The following is a 17312-nucleotide window of genomic DNA, read 5'->3' as shown; positions in this document are numbered from 1 at the left end:
AAGACAACAACACAAAAATATTTATGACAGTAAAATTATATAATAGATTTTAATTTATTTGGACATTGGTATAATTATAAACCCTTAACTCAGTACAAACCTGGTAATTGTTGGTGCCACATGCTGTGAACAAGGTAAAAATAAATTAAACAAACATTTCACACATGACAAATTTTAGTTATATTATTTATAAATGTATTTTTTTCTAAGATAAATTATTTAGTTAAACAAATGTAATTTTATTATAATATAAGATATTAAAATTATAGTGGTTTTGAAAGTTATTACCAAGTTTTGTGCCAGAAAAAAAACAAATTAATATTGAAAATCTAGCCTAACAAACCAACGAAAGTATAACTAAAAACAAGCGTAGTCTCAGTATGTTATATAAATATATATTTAATATATTTTTTATACAAATTAAGTAACTATATATTCTTTTTAACAAAAGAAAATACAAATTAACAAAAATCACCTATTTATTTAATATACAATTCTAGACAAAACTTGGTAATATTTAAATTTTAGAACATTTCACTTAACTATATTATAAGGTCCTAAATGCCAATTTGATAAATTGTCAAATGAAAAAATTGTTTTATCAATGCTGTGAACCTAATGAATATTATGCTATACTAATCCAAACTTGAAATTTTCCATAATTTCATTCTTACTTGAAATAACTCACAATGTAATAAAATGTATATGTAATAGCATATTATGTGTTTAAATGGAGATAAGAAAACTTAATAAACACATTTTATAAAATAGTAATAATGAATACCGTTATTATCAAAAGTAACATGATTATACCGTTATAACCTTAGCTTCAGGTATATTATGGCGATTTTACCTAAATATATATACCAATCGCCAAAACTATTAAATAAACAATATGGTTTTTTTCATATTTTTTTTTTTTGCGCTACAAAATGTCTTTACAATTAAGTATAGTACATAATTAAACATAATTAAATATACTAATAGAAAAAAAAAATAAAATGCGTAGAGAAGACAAAACTATTTGTTTATTGATTTAATATGAATGGACCTGACCATAGCGAGGATATCCCTGGTATCTGGACGTTCTGTAATAACACAGTTAATAGTATATTTTTGACTTAAATCCTGAAATGGCAGGTTAAGCAAATTATTCATGTATAGAAAAAAAACGATGCTCGCTTTTTAAATTAAAAATATGCAAAAGTATTATCTTAGTAATTTAAAGCATATATATAAGGTTTTTTTTTTTTATTAATTTATTACCTCATTGTTGTTGTGGTGGATCTTGTTGTGGAACTTGCTGATAACCTGCGTAAGCATTTCCAGCCGCAGGATAAGCACCATATCCGGTAGGCGCAGCACCAGGATTTTGTGCTCCATAGTAACCACCAGCTCCATAAGCCATACCATACTGTGCACCATACATTGATACATCATTTAATGTTTGGGGTTGTCCAGATTGAGGGCTTGAGGCATTAGGTTGTTGCTGCTGTTGAGGTGATTGTTCTGATCCACTTGGTTGACCATTAGTTTGAGTTGGCAGACCCATTTGCTGCAATTATTATTATTAGATAATTTTTTAATTGATAAAACTTAAACAATGAATTAATATACATTTTTCCTCAAATGTGATGATGAAATATGCTGAGTCAAATATTTTTTGTATTTTACAAATGACAAATTAGTATAATACTAAAAATATTAATCATCCACCACTCACAAAAAACATGCAAGTTCATAAAAAAGTATTTCAAGTCTACTTACTCTAGCTTTAACTTGTTGTTCAACCATATCAGCTTCTTTATTTTTTCCAATTGATCTATAATACTCTATCCACTGTGCACTGTAATCAGGAGTCCCTGCTCCAGCACTTCCTCCAGCACCACTTCCAGCGCCATTGGCAGAAATTGCAGCAACTGGCATAACACCAGCAGCTCCATTTGGAGGAATTGCATGAGGTTGGGGTTGGACATTGGCAGGATTAGGTACTGCACTTGTTCCATTCATCTGATTAAACTGAAAAAATTAGGTCTTGGCTCATCCAATAAAAAGAACATGACAAGTAAAGTGAGGATAATTTATCATTATGAAAATCTCAGCAATTTAACAGTTTGTAAAAATGTAATACTCTCTTAGTAATAAATACAGTAATGTGGTATAAAGCATCAAATTTAGAAATATCAACATGCTTTTAATTAATTTTTCTGACTATAAGAAAGAAAATTTTTATTTTACATGTTTATTTATACTTCATATATATTGAAAATATTCAAATATTTTTTTTTTTGTCATTAGTAAATTAAAAAGTATTTTTCTGAAAACCAAATTTAAAGAAATATTATTTAATAATACTTGATACTGTAGTTAGCTACCTTATATTATAAATACAAATAGCTAATGTACCAAGAAGTGTATAACAAGTGGGTTCTACATCTGTTCAGTATTTTTCTATAATTCTTCTGCTGTTCCCATTGATATTTTTGTTTAAAAATTAGCAATTATTTATTTATTGGACTATTATATTAAAATTATACATTATTAAATATATATCTGTGCACATACCTTCATTTGTTTGGCTTGCTGTTCAATAAATTCAGCTTCTCTGTGCATTCCCATAGATCTATAATACTGTATCCATTGAGCACTGAAATCTGAACCCCCTTGGGCACCATTAGCATTAGCCATAGGATTTGCATTACCTAAAATGACACAAATTTAATATATTAGAAGATTAAAAATATTCATATTTTTACACCATTATAAAAATAAAAAATAGGCATGTTTTTTTGACAGTATTTTTTGTAAAACTGTCAAATGTTGTTGGTTACTTGTGACATGTACATCTTAGGGATATAGTGATGTAATTGTTAAGTTTTACAGCAAAACACACTTATCATAACTTAATACAATTAAACAACTTTGAGCACTTTTATTATTTTCAATAATAAAAGTTTATTTAATAATTTCTTAAGAATATTTACTCTGATCAGTTGGTTGTTGTGGTTGTTGCTGTTGTTGCATGCTTGGATTCCAACCTTGACCATATGCATTCATTTGTCCATCTTGTCCACCCCAACCCATTTGAGAACCATATGGAGGCTGTTGCTGTTGTTGGTTCATGTTACTATAGTTTTGAGAACCGCCATTAGGATCCTGTTAATAAAATACAAGTAAAACAAACATATTCAATCAAAAATATATTAAAAAATACATACAAAACCCAATTTTTCATTTATCATGCGTTTAGCATTTTCGATTTGCTCTGTTGTTCCACGTATAACAAAAGTTTTTTCAGAACCTGTATTATTATGCCGTCTATCAATTTCACAATGTGCACCAGTTTGCATGTTGATTTGTTTGATTGTTTCACCACCTAAAAATAAAAATAAAAATAAAATTAATTAAAAAAACATTTAGCACAGAGGAATTAATTCAAAAGGTATACCTTTTCCAATAATAACTCCACATTTGGCAGACGGTACAGTAAACGTTGTTTCATTTAATGGTTGTGTTTGACCACTGTTACCCCAACTTTGATTTCTATTAAAGTTACCACCACCACTCTGTCGATTTCCACTACGATTCTAATACATTAAAATTATTTATTTTAATAACTTATATTTAATAATCTAAAAAGTCATATTTATTAGATACATAATTATAAATTACTCACTAAAGCGCTATCGACTAAGGATTCTATTCTCTGTTTAGCTTCAGCTACTTGATCAGGATTACCAGTAATTAAACATCTTCTATCATCAGGTGTATCTTCATTAAGGTTAATAAACTGGACTTTGGCACCGGTATCAGCTTGAATCTTTTTAATCATATCACCACCTTTTCCTATAACTAATCCTACTACTTGTTTTGGTACACCAACCTAAATATTATAAAGACACATAAATAATATAATTTATGAAGAAAACTTATCTAGTTGTAATGTACATTAATACATAATTAAAATTTAAATATAAACATTACACTGGGAATATCTGTTTTCAGGTACCAACTGATGTTGGTTATTAATCAATTGTTGTATATGTAAATAAGAACTTAAATCCATAATACAGTCATAAAAATGTGTAATATTTATATAAAATTCTAATACATTTTAATTAGATTTAAATTGTATACAACATTAAAAAGTAATAAGTAATTTATCACGTATGTTTGAATTTATGTAGCTAATACATTGTCTATTGTACAAAATACAATACATGTGTACATAGGGTTATGCATATATAAATTGGATATAACAATTTAAATTTATATAAACATACATTTTCAATTTAAATAATATTGGTCTATTAATAAATTTTTTGTATTTTGATTTAAATGTATGCCTAAAAATATAGAACTATTAGACAGATATTATAGGTAAATTTAATACACAATACCAGATTAAATCAATTTCAAATAGTATAAAATAATAAGATGTTTTTTTTTTTAAATTTATTTAATTATCGAAAGTTGAATAAATGTAAGATATTATTAGATAATCAAGACTAATATTAAATGTTGGATATTATAACATTGTTGAATATTCTTGATTTTAATATAATTACCTCAACTTTGCCACCATAACCAGAATGCATACTGTAATCGCCACTATTTGAACCATTCCAATTTGACCCGTTCTGATCAAAATTGGACTAGAATTATTAAAAAAAAAAATACTGTTATGAACATTCAAATCAAAGATATGATTACAAAATGATGGATTATTTTCTTTTTTTAAAACAAATTTTAACTTTTATTGAATGAAAATTATATATAGGAGGTGGTTTAATCTAGGTATTATTATTATAAACTATTGATTAATGTTTTGTTTTACTCTTTTTCTAAAAGTATTTTAACTTTAGTTCTTAATGTTAACCATAAATGTGGTTTAATAAAAGAAATTTTTTAATTAAAAACTAATTTAAAGTATAGAAATAAGAAAATTAATATAACAATAGACATTTGTTATACTTAGTAGTTACAATTTAAACATAATTATATACTAATAATATTAATATTATATTTATAATCTTAACATTCAACTCAAGACTTTATATAAATTAAAATATACCTTTTAAGGTTTCTAATTGGAATTTAAATTATTGTTTAAAATAATGATTTTTTTTATCATTACAATTATTTATTTAATATATGAGAAATTAACTTTAAATTACTAAAATTTGATTTGTTAATCATTTTAAGAAAAGTAATCGGTTATATAATTGATTATAATATATTAATGAAAAAATATATTTACCGATCCATCCTTTTCACCTCCTCCTAGCATATCATAAACTAACTTTTTGGCATGCTGAAAACAAGTAGATAAAATGTAAATATTGATATCTAAGATAATTTTGTTTTAAATTGAATTTACCTCAACTTTTGACGTTTCACCAGATATCCTTAAAGGTTTTTCATTTTCTTGACTATTAGGGCCATCTTGAATAACTATCATTTTTGCTCCTGAACTTTCTTGTAACATTTTAATAGTTTCACCACCTTTTCCAATAATAAGTCCTACCTTGGCTCCAGGTATCATTATTTGGGCCTATAATAAGTTAATACATTTTTGTAAAATAATGTTATTTGAAATATTATTAAATCATCTTTACTTGAATAAAAGCTGGCTGTGAAGGTGGGGAGGATATATTGAGTCCTTCAATTTTTGCGCCACCTGTTCCTTCAACAGATACTTTATTTTGAACTATGTTTTGTATGAGCTCTTTAGCTAACCTAGATTTGGAGTTATGAATATCTGTAAGTTTTAAGAAAGAAAGAAAATAATTATAATTGAAAACATACGTTATGCTTTGAGCATTTCCTGTAAGTGTACAGGATCGCTCTAATAAGCCAGGACTATCTGGCGCCATTTGAATTTTACACCCAGTTTCGGCCTGTAGTCGACTTATTTGTCCTCCACCGCGGCCTATAACTTTGCAAAGGGTTAACGCACATAGTACATCAAATTTGCTACTAGCTATGGATGAAAAGCATGAATAATTTATACTTACTGAGTCCGACCATTTTATCAGGTACTTTTATTTCTTCGTTGATAACGTTGCCAAATTGTGATCCAGGCCCACCGATGCCTTGGATACCGGCTGCTGCTGCTGCTGCCACTCTGGCGGCCACGGCTGCTGCTTGCGCGGCGGCTAAAGCCACCGGAGATGTTGCTAGCTTTTTTCTATCTGGCTCTAAATAGATCAATAAATATTTTATTTAATATACCTATATTTTCTAGATACACTATTGATTTAATATTAATATACCTGAAGAGTTACAATAATCTTCTGAAGGCCTTTTATGTGTTTCTGGTGATATAGATCCTGTTGTTGAACTAGCTTTGGAAGATGGTTGGATTTTAGCTGCTATCTAAATACATAAACAAAACTTAGAAATGAAACATAAAGACAGGGCACAAAGAATAATAGCAACAAACTGAAAAGAGACCTAAAGGTGAGTCCAATAATCAATAAAGGGGTAAAGCAGATAAAAGAGGCTATCAAAGAACAGCTAGGTATACCTAACAAATTAGAAAAATATATATGAGAATTGAAGAAGGATTCTATAACATATATGCATAGGTTATTGACAATCTATAAAAAAAAAAAAAAATAGAAAGTATACCTAAATACGAAACTTTAAATTTATTTTTAGAAAAAACAATATTGAGACCAAGTCTATATATTTAAGAAGAATATGATCATAAGTATAAATTTTTAAATTCTTTTACTAATTTCACAACAATTTTTTTTTTTTTTTAGGTATTTCTACAAGGTGTTTAAAATTTATTTGTAAGCAAGTTTAAAAAATGTATTCATATACATAAATTATTTGACGGAAGTAGTCACCCTTTGATAGTAATTATGATTTATAACGCAGACAATGCATATTAAATAAACATGATATAATAATATAATTGGTACTTATATTTATGATAGGATCATGCTTTTACAAAGTCATATCGATTTTATTATTTCATTAATCATTGAATATCTTAAAATGAATAAAAAAACAAGAAAAGGCATAATAAATAAATAGGTACTTTCCACAGAAAACGTTTGAAATCAAAATATCAATGTACTAAAAATACAGAAATGGGTATATAGTTTAAAGTATGATTAAAGTGATAGTTTTTTTTTTTTTACATTAAAAAAATTATAATATTTATAGGTTAAACTAAGTATCTATAATAGACAACATTTATCCAAGTCAAACAGAATTGAATTTTACAATTATTAGCTTATGAAATTGTCCAATAAAATAGTGCGAGATAAAAATTAAATATTTTTTAATAAATTTAATTGATAATGATTTAAAATAAACAACAGTATTGATAACTAAAAGTTAGGTGTATTTATCTCACGGAAAATGTAAGGTTTATAAAAAATTTATCTATTAGTCATTAAAGATTATTAAAAATAATAACCAGAGGAACAACTATAGACGATTACTGCTTATGTTTAGATATTATGATATTATTAGTAAGAAAAACTTAATTCTAATCAACAAGTCTAAGATTTTCTAATCAAAAGTTACGTTTTCAACACTTTCATCATCTGAAGCGAGATCTGAAGGCACCAACGACATTATAACACTTTACTTGACGTTTAAAACACACAAAAGAGAGAAAAGAAAATGATATACAAATAGAATTAATCGACGTTCAAAAGTTAATACGGGAAAACAATCGTCGACAAAACAGAATGGACGTCTGCAGTTCTTGTCATGGTCAACAATTATGGAGTAATACGGGACCAAAAGCTTCTGAGATGGAGCACCGTGACTCACTGTTTATAAAAAAAACAATATTTTTTCTTCACTTCTTGCCATTAGACAAGAAAAGCGACGGACGAGTGGATATGCGGGTTAGATGGGTGGTAGGTGTGCAGTGCCCCCCCTAAAAATGGTCAGAAACCGTAACGCGCGCCCAACAAACACGCGCTGTCAACGAGTGGAATTTAACCACGTACGATGTGAGCACAGGTGTAGTCGCGCTTAGCGGCACGCGCAGACAGTAGTAATAATGACAATAATCGTGCAACAATCGCTAGCAACGGAGCGGCGGCCACGGCGCGAATCGCCGGGTGTGGACGCAACCGCAACGAAAATCCGGCCAGCCGGTGTGGTTTTAAAACGCGGGCACGCGTGTATGCGGCGCCGGGCAAGGCCGCCCGTATCTTCTGCGTGTGTGCAACGTACCTCTTTAGCGCGTTGTAAAGCCGCCGCGAATGCTTGACTCTGATTCTTTTCCGTTGGCGGATTCACCGCTGAATAATCACTCATTGTGAAACATGAAGAATATTATCGCTGACGAAATGGATGCTTCCCGCTGAAGTAGTGCTTGGGCCGTTTGGCGCGCGCGTGTCCGGGGTAGTAGGTCGGTGGTGCGAGCAACGTACGGAATGTGCGGACAGCGAGCCGTGCGTCGGACGAGCGAGAGTGATAGAGAGATGGAAAAAAAAAGTTTGTTCTGTGCGCCGCACGTAGACGATGGATTTGTTATTACACCTAAACAAACAAGACACGCTCGAACCGTGCTTAACAACAAGCTGCCGTTTGGTTTAAAGATTAAAGACCGTTCGGTGGTCGCACGTATGTTGTGTACTTGTCGTGTGTGTACGAACTACGAACAGCGAACGGCGTCCGTCGGCGACGAAATGGGTGGGCGGGTGGCGGGCAGGCGCAGGAGAAACGACAATACAATACGTGTAGTGGTCGTCTCTGTCACACCAACAGCGGCGCACGTTGCGCTCTGTCTGCGTCGAATGTTTACGGTTGGCGGGGGGTGGAAGGGACAGCCGGGAGAAAAAACCAAGCGAAACGTGATTACCACCGCCGGACAAGGACGTTCGATATACGATCGAGTGTTTAGCCATGGAAGAATCAACAGCAGCGCGTGATTTCTCGACCGCGACAGCGCTGCGCCACAGTGGCCCGAAACGCGAAAAAATCTATATCACGTAATAATATTATGTAGTACGTAAATTTTGCAGGACACGGGCAACACTCAGCAACAGGTTATAACGTAATACTCACCGATTTCTAAACGCTAGAAACTTGTAGGATAAAATGTTTAGCGAATATTGAACAGTCAGTTTAGGCGCAATTTCAATGGAAAATCTGGGGTTGCTAAAGCCCTTTATTTCTTAGTTAGTTCACAAATGGATACATATATGAAGGTGCTATTTTCAAAAATGTGGGTTTTAATCAACTTTAAGAGCTCTCCCTCAATCTTAGCTATGCGGATAGAAATCTATGATGTATTGATGTAATACGAACGTGCTATGTATAATTGTATTTTAAATTAAAAAACTAAATAGTGCCTATCGTGTAGTAATATCTCTTCAAACGACAAATTCGCAATTCATAATTTCATTTTTAAATTATTCTTCGGCAGTTGCAATAATAAGTTAAATATCTTAATTACTATCGTAACCAATCCAGCATTAATGTACAATTGCATCTATTTAGTCAGAATTTATTACATATTGATGTATTTTATTAAAGCTCAAATAGCATAGTTTTTCATAAAATATTGGCCATTGGGTAATTTATCACTGCGGTTGACGATGATTTTATTTGGTGGCCAAAGTCAATAATAACTAATAACACTAAAATGGCTAAAAATCGATGAATCCGATTGCAATGTAACGTGTAGATATTTGAATACGAGTACAAAATTGAACTATGATTACGAACTTACCAAGTAAATTTTCTTTAGATGAATTTGTTTCGTTCTAGTTGATATGAGTAAATATACCCAACTGTAATCGATTGCTCATTACCCTATCGGCTATCATGACTACAAAATGTTTTTGAATTTCATAATAACAATTATTACTTATTAGTTTATTACCTAGTTATTACTATTAGGCATTTAAATATTAAATACGTTATTACATAGATACCTAGTGCATTAATGCAAGGCACAAGCACTTAAAACCTCGTTTCCAGCATGTAGGAATATTTCACAATTTCATTGTCTTTCCGGGATAATTAAACAAATAATATACATTTAAAAGTGTATTATGTTACATGTTGAAATTTTAATATATGTGAATCTTTTAATTCCTGTATAGTCATTGTATGTTTATAAGTATGTGTAAATGTAATAAATAGAAACAACATATATGTTATCTACTTACCTACTTACCTACCTACTTAAACAAAATCTCAGCAGAATCATCTGCACATTTCAATAATAATTATTAACTATATCAGTCATATTAACTGAGATTCAATTTTAACATTTTGATAATATAAAATATTATAATTTAATTTTTAGGAATATCATGTTTGATGAATGTGTGGAAAATCACAAATGTCAACATTCATACTTATACATTTGATTATAATTTATTTGATATTTAATATATTTATCAGATATTATCTAATTAATGATTGGCCTATAGCTAGCTATACATGAACATTATTATGCATTCATACGTTTATCGAATCATTGAGTTTAATATTATTACAGTAAAATATCCAAATTAGGCGTGCTATGCTATAAATTAAAATATACCTAACCTAACATTAATTTTTATTAGAGGTCTCTCACACGACACGAGTTTGTGAATTTATTTCACATTTTCACGTAAATATTTTTATTAATATATACGTTTATTATTACATATGGAATTTAATTTTAAATATATTTATTATATTCCAATGATTTATAGTTTTTACACAGTGGTGATCGATAATTACTGATCAGTTATTTATTTTGAACCAGAAATTAGCCTTTTTATGATAAATAATAATACTGTTTATGAAACATTTATTTTTAGATTATTATAGTTAAAGATATTTATAATTTTTAATTTTTGTAGCAATTATTAACATACTTTAATTGTTAGTATTATGTATTATAATTTAATAAGTTTAATAAATATTATTATATTTTAAATACACATGAAATAAATATCCTTGATTTACCAATTAATTAAACGTAAATTAAATTCAAAGATTTTTAATCATAAGTACACGTTAACTAATCTGAGAGCACTGTCCTAACTTATAGTTTATATCATAACGTATAAAATTTCATTTAAACCTATGAATCCTAAAATTGATAAAACATGCAATTTTTCTTTATCACTAAACTTTAGTAATTGTACAACAGAAATCAACAATATAAATACTGATACACTATATGAAACTTTAAAATGTAAATATATTTTAAATATAAAATTATTATACGTAATATAAATCATAATAGTTAAAATTAAAATTTTTACTAAAAAAAAATTTGAAAATTATTGATTCATATGATAATTTTTTGTTATTTATAGACAATGTTTAAATGTTTTATAGTAAATTGTATATTATAGATTTTTTTTTGTTCTAGAATCATAGAAAAGTCTATAAATTGCTCTTTTATAATATACATTAGCATCTAGCCCGACACTGTAGTACAGTGAATAATAACAATAAACCATAAAGTGCTTTTGTTTAACGAATTATGATATATATTATAATATATTACCCAAACTGACCACATTATTTATGAATACATTATTAAGTCGTTAAAAAGTTCGTATAGAAAAGGAATATATTCATTCTATGTTTCTTTACTTAAAAAAAAAGGTTCATGTACGAGTTCAATATTAAAAGAATATAATATAGGAAACTATTACATTTTTTGGTTAAAGTATTATTGAATCTATTCAAACATAAAAGTATATAATGATTTCAATTTTTCAATTTTTCTCTTATGTGAAATTACAAACTTAGATTTTTATTTTTCTATTCATTAAAAATTAAGCGAGTAATATTTTTTACCATCCATTAATCAATAATTATCGAATGAATATGGTGATGGTCGATGGTGAAGACTGGAGATTATCCGTTACAACCATTGAGCTATAATAATACCTATACTTATTAATGTGAGTCGTAAAAGCTAGTAAAGTATAATGGTATGGATAAACTATATGGATCGTTCTATACTTTAGTGTTGTAAAGAATACTTTTATTTTTTATACGGAATACGTATTCGAATAAATGAGAATTAAAGTATTCAGAATACATACTCGAATATTTGAAATAGTATTTGAATATTATAAGAATATTTTTTTTCTGCTAGTTTTTATCTGCAGTTTTGAAATGGTCGGGAATTAACAGTTATAGATAATAATTAATACAAACATAATAATCTATAACACATCAATGTAATATAATGGTTATTGCATTATATTTCGTTTAATGAATAAAACTAATATTCGTGATTTATAATTTGTCCAATAATAATAGAACAATGTCTTGTTACAAATTAAAAACTATTTTTCTGGTTCAAAAAAAAAGTATTTTTTAACGAATAAAAAAATACAAACAAAAGTGTTCAGTATTTGAATATTTTTTTAAAAATGTTTTAAAAATATTATTTGGATACAAAAAAAGTAAAAATAGTTTTATTCAAACACTTTACTAGACCGCGGCATATTCTCATTTTGAGTGTGTTATTGGACACTATTGGTTTTCTGTTGGGTTTTGGATATATTATTTTTAAACAATAAATCGTAGTCGCACCGCATTATTGCTCGTCGACGACTGCTAGATAGCGTTAGACATTTCACGAACGAGTTCGTGTCGCCCCCAACTTGTAGACTGTTGTAGTGCAGTTCACATCAACGGCACGCCGCTACTGCTACGGCCGCAATTCTGTTTAAAGACGCGTAGACCCTCCCTTCGTGTATCGTCGTTCAGTTCAGTGTACCGAACGGCTTCATCCGCGAAAGCTGCGGGGCGACCGGGACACGTGTTGCTGCGTGCCGCCCTCAATATACGCGAATCCACGCGATTTTATGCATTGTAACTTCCAATCACTAATTTTATTTTTAAAATTTTTTTTTCTGGTATTCGATCGTAATTTGTTTAAATATCGTTTTAATTGTCATTATCTTTATCGCGTGCTCGCACGAAAAACATACCCGTCACACACGCACTGGCTAGTTTGTTTCTCGCTGTCTCGTTCGGTCGTGTCCAAAAAACCGAATCTGTACAGAAAAAATCCGAATTTCCGGCGAAAATAGAAATATTTTTTCCCAAAAACTGACGTCTGTCCCGGAGGTGAATAACATCGCACAGGTTGTGACGAGCTGCACCGCGCGCCGTCTCAGCGACCAATCTGCAGCGAGCGCGACGGTGGCGGTGCAGCCGGCGTTCGCAGTCCGCACGTTTTGACTTCGTGACCATCCACCTGTTGCCAGTACCGCTTCGGCAGCAGCGGCATTAGAGGCGCATCGGCGACTTCGGCCGTAGGAGCAGGAGCGGCAGTCCGATCCTCGCACGCTGTGCCATGTCATCGCACAGCAGCTCCATGCGGACGTTCCGGAGTTCCGATTCGGCCAGCGAGATCGGATCGTCCGAGACTTCGTTCTCCGAACGGTCTCAACCGTATTTCGCGTTGTGCTCGCCCCGGTCCAAGTCATCCGTTAACGTGTCCAGCGGCGGTGGCGTGGCCGCCGTCGCAGCGGATCCGGGAAGTAGCGTGGTCGGCGGGTCGGGTTCGATGTCATCTGGGATCAATCACATCAACCACAACAGCCACAACAACAACAACAACAACAACAACCACAATAACAACAGCTTTAAGCAGCAGTCGGCGCAACAACCGCCGGCGGTCGCGTACCACAAAAAAAAAAAAAAAAAAAAGTCCAGCGCCAAGGCGGCCAACAAGCCGCGACCCGTCGTCCGCCGGGACCTGGGACACGTAAACTCGTTCCCGGACGCGCACCACAACATGCACCACAAGACGCCGCCGGGCGCCGGTTCGTCGTCCACGTCGTATTACACGCCGCCGAGGAGTCCGTCGCTGAGCGTGACCACTCCGACCGACGGGCCGCCGCGCCGCAGCCCCACGACCCCGTCGTCCGCCGGAGTGTTCAAGTTCCCGCCGTCCGCGGGTTTCGCGAACCCCGCCTCTTCGTCGTCCGGCGGCTCGGCCGTCGTCCACCATTACGGCCGCAGCGGCGGCACAAACCCGAATACGCCGAGGACGCTGCCCAGGAGTCCGTCCACCGGCAGCGCCGCTACCACCACGTCGTACAACACGAACAGCGACAGCGCGTGCAACACTCACAGGTAAGTGTCACGTCATCCCTTATTGTCGTTGAACGTGTTCCGTTATATGCACGTAATAACTGTTGTAAATTATATATGAGTATACTTGCGCTAGATACTGTACCTGCCGGTCGAGCGCGGAGATTTGTAGATCATTGAGATTTATACTTCAAGGGCATTATTTCGAATTTTTAAATATTGAATTTTTTACTGTATGCGTAGGACATGATGAAATGTATATTTTTTTTTAAAAAATAATACTGGCACTGCTGCCGTTGCATACTTCGATATTTTTTACTAATTACTTGGTGCCTGCATAAAAAAAAATCATGCTCAAATTATAAAATATTATGTGACTATAAAAAACCTTTTAATCAGAACAGTTATTTAAAGCATTCTAAGTAGGTACTCAAGGTTAAACTTTTTTATTATACAGTAAATTCCTTAAATAATTATTTAAAAATTAAATGATTAAATATAAACGTAAAAATTATAACATATTGTACAAATAAAATTGAATAATAACTCTAATTAATTAATACCATTAAAGTATGGTGTTAGTAATTAACAAGGCATTAGTCGGTATTTTAGATAGTAAATCAACACATGTATTTAAAAAGTTATTAAAAAAATGGTTTTATACGTTAATATAACAAGTTCAATAAATTATATAATATTATCTGAAGTTTTACATAATATCTATACTGTGTACCTAATAACTAAAAATAAATGTCTAATGTCCAAAAGAATAATATGCCTGCATAAAATTAATCCCTAATTTATACACAAAATTAATTCAACCAACCGTATTACTAATTGTAAAATAAATTATTTTTATAGAATTACTAACATAATATAATGAAATATTTTTGGTGATATTTAGGCTTACAGACCGCCTTTTCTCAGAATCGTTTGTCATTACTATATGACAGATTTTATTGAAATAAAATTAAACACATTCATTACAATGATTTACTCGATTCCAAATGCACAGAAGAGCGGTATCCACTAGTCCACATTTTTAAATTTAATATTCTATCTATTATTTTTATATGACAGGTAAAAATAGGTTTATGTATGAACTTTTTTCTCATGTTACTGAGCGGAAAAACATCTTTCCTCTTCATATTTTATTGGAATTTAATTTTCAAACAAAAATAAGTTTATTTGATTAATATAATATGCTTTTTTTTTTTAAATTAATATAACTATTCCATTTATGGGGATGGATTCTACTCTTAAAAGCATTAAAGTTACAGATAATTTTACTCATTTATTGTTTTATAATGAGTGATGACTGATAAACCTAAATATATAATATTTATAGGTACGTATAAATGGATAATGTATACTTATCGAGCAGCTTCTTAAACATTGTTTTAAGTAAAGTTAATGGTACTCCCGATATTTTTTTATTTTTATGCGATTTGTGTATAGATACTATAGGTATCAATTATTTTAATGTGAATAAAATATAAATGACTAAACACGCAGTGACAAATAAGTTAATAATATTATATTCTAACTTAAACATGTTGGAATATAATTATATACCTAACTTTGGAGTGTTAATATTGTTATTTTTTTATAGTACGATCTTAAGTATATAATAATAATATTATTATAGTTACGTACACGTACATATTAATTTGTTTGTTTAATTTAAAAATGTCTTCGAAATTTATTAGGTTGCTTTACCTATAAAATAATATACACAGCGATTCACTAAGTATAATCATCTATATTTTTCCTTTAATAATTGGAATTTTCAAGTAATTTAAGTTAACATTATAATATTATCAGTAATAGGTAATATCCTTGGGCGATACGCATTAATTTATCGCACTTTTTTTATGAATTGTTAAGCAGATGATATTTTTACAAATTTTTATACATCTGATTCGAAATTTAATTTTAATATTTGAGTAATTTAACTTTATGTTCTAATGATAATGTGGCTGTGATATAAATGAAGGATATGGATTAAATTTGATGAAATAAAAAATTATAGTAATTATTATAATAAGTATCGATTACCATTTTATAATTTGTAAAATTTATCTTAGTTTTATTAATACTAGAATTAATATCATATTATTACATACACATTTCATATTTTTATAAAAAAATTTTTAAGGAACATTATTCTTATAGTATATTTCAATAATTTAGAAATTACTCTTTTAAATTTTTTTGATTTAGATACATTATTAAAACTTAAAATTTAAATTATTTCCTTAATAATTTGCATTAAAAACAATTAATTTTCATTCTAAAAAAAAGTTTTTATTACCAGAGGATAATCCTTAGTCATCTTACTTGGTATAGAAATGGCGATAAGCATGTTTGGTGAATTACATTGCATATTACTTACTAAAAAAAATATCCTAAAATTATTTTCGAAAGTTATTTAAGAGATGAGGTTTATTTCATTTATTAAAAGTCGTTTGAGAAAATAATCTATAAGTATTTTAACTTTTGATTTATGTATGTTTAAAATAAAATTTATAGCTTATAAAAGTTTTGAATCCATTTTTGAATTTTTTTTTAGAAGATTTAATTGAACATTTTTATACAAAAATATATAAATTTTTAAACGATGTAAATATTTGAATAACTATAAGGTTAGAATTATTGATTAACTTAAATTATCATATTTAAATTAAGTAGGTATTACAGATTACTAGTCTGATTAATTTTAGTTTTATCTCGATGTATAGGTGCCTACGCATTAAAAGCTTATTTGGTTAAATATGTTAAAATTGTTTCGATAATATATAAGCTATTAACTAAATACAGTAATACTTAAAATTTAAAAGTTTTTAAAATTGAAAAAATAGTTTTCACAAAATACTTAACAAAGTAACTTACTTAATATATTTAATAATTTATTACTTAAATATATACGTAATACATTAAAGGTATATAATTTATATCCATTATCTATATTTTTTATATTATAATGTTATACCATTATGGTCCTGTTCATAATAGTTATAATAGCTGTAATTGAGTAATTCATAATATGTTGTTGTAATATTATAAAGTTATTAAGGAAAGAAATGAACTTTAATTTATAGAAGTTAATATATCTTAACTATCCGTGATTAAAAATCTAGATATAATAATATTTTGTTGAATGATACACGATTACATCGAGATGATTTAAAAATAAACCTTACTTTTAATGAACTATAAGTAAATAACTTGTATTTAAATTTCATTTTTATCATATACTT

At 29.9% G+C, this 17312-nt stretch overlaps 2 protein-coding genes across 6 annotated transcripts in view; one reads left to right on the top strand and one right to left on the bottom strand.

The window, feature by feature from the left end:
• Positions 1–771: 771 nt before the first annotated feature.
• Positions 772–8665, bottom strand: LOC112597927 (far upstream element-binding protein 3). 5 transcript variants are annotated; one of them, XM_025344172.1, is made up of 16 exons: positions 8209–8665; positions 6276–6378; positions 6018–6200; positions 5809–5938; positions 5619–5739; positions 5381–5554; positions 5261–5314; positions 4569–4655; positions 3677–3883; positions 3449–3587; positions 3219–3376; positions 2985–3156; positions 2566–2702; positions 1768–2019; positions 1267–1555; positions 772–1128 (listed from the first exon to the last, which is right to left on the bottom strand). In XM_025344172.1, the coding sequence occupies exons 1-15, from the start codon at positions 8290–8292 to the stop codon at positions 1268–1270; spliced, it is 2289 nt and encodes a 762-aa protein (XP_025199957.1). In that variant the 5' UTR covers positions 8293–8665; the 3' UTR covers positions 772–1128; position 1267. The 5 variants fall into 5 exon arrangements, with proteins under 5 accessions (XP_025199957.1, XP_025199956.1, XP_025199959.1 ...); XM_025344171.1 differs by having other exon boundaries at positions 772–1088; XM_025344174.1 differs by having other exon boundaries at positions 772–1088; positions 1768–2010.
• A 3978-nt stretch (positions 8666–12643) lies between these two features.
• Positions 12644–17312, top strand: part of LOC112597916 (putative mediator of RNA polymerase II transcription subunit 26) — an 85542-nt gene continuing 80873 nt past the window's right edge. Inside the window, exon 1 of the mRNA XM_025344151.1 lies at positions 12644–14094. Within this exon, the coding sequence (XP_025199936.1) occupies positions 13310–14094 (785 nt within the window). The 5' untranslated portion in view covers positions 12644–13309. The remainder of the gene's footprint in view (positions 14095–17312) is intronic.

Source organism: Melanaphis sacchari, unplaced genomic scaffold (genome assembly GCF_002803265.2).
Source record: "Melanaphis sacchari strain LSU unplaced genomic scaffold, SCAv2.0 Contig44_pilon_pilon, whole genome shotgun sequence".
In the NCBI taxonomy this organism is placed as follows: Eukaryota; Metazoa; Arthropoda; class Insecta; order Hemiptera; family Aphididae; genus Melanaphis; species Melanaphis sacchari.
This window is presented reverse-complemented; position numbering and strand designations above follow the sequence as displayed.

Bases quoted from the DNA above. Each gene is read 5' to 3' on its own strand.
- LOC112597927 (XM_025344172.1), bottom strand. From the start codon at position 8,292: ATGAGTGATTATTCAGCGGTGAATCCGCCAACGGAAAAGAATCAGAGT. The intron at 5,939-6,017 runs GTAAGTATAAAT...CCCTTTGCAAAG, and splicing joins TGATAAAATGGTCGGACTCA to TTATAGGCCGCGGTGGAGGA. The intron at 2,020-2,565 runs GTATGTGCACAG...TAATTTTTTCAG, and splicing joins AGCAAGCCAAACAAATGAAG to TTTAATCAGATGAATGGAAC.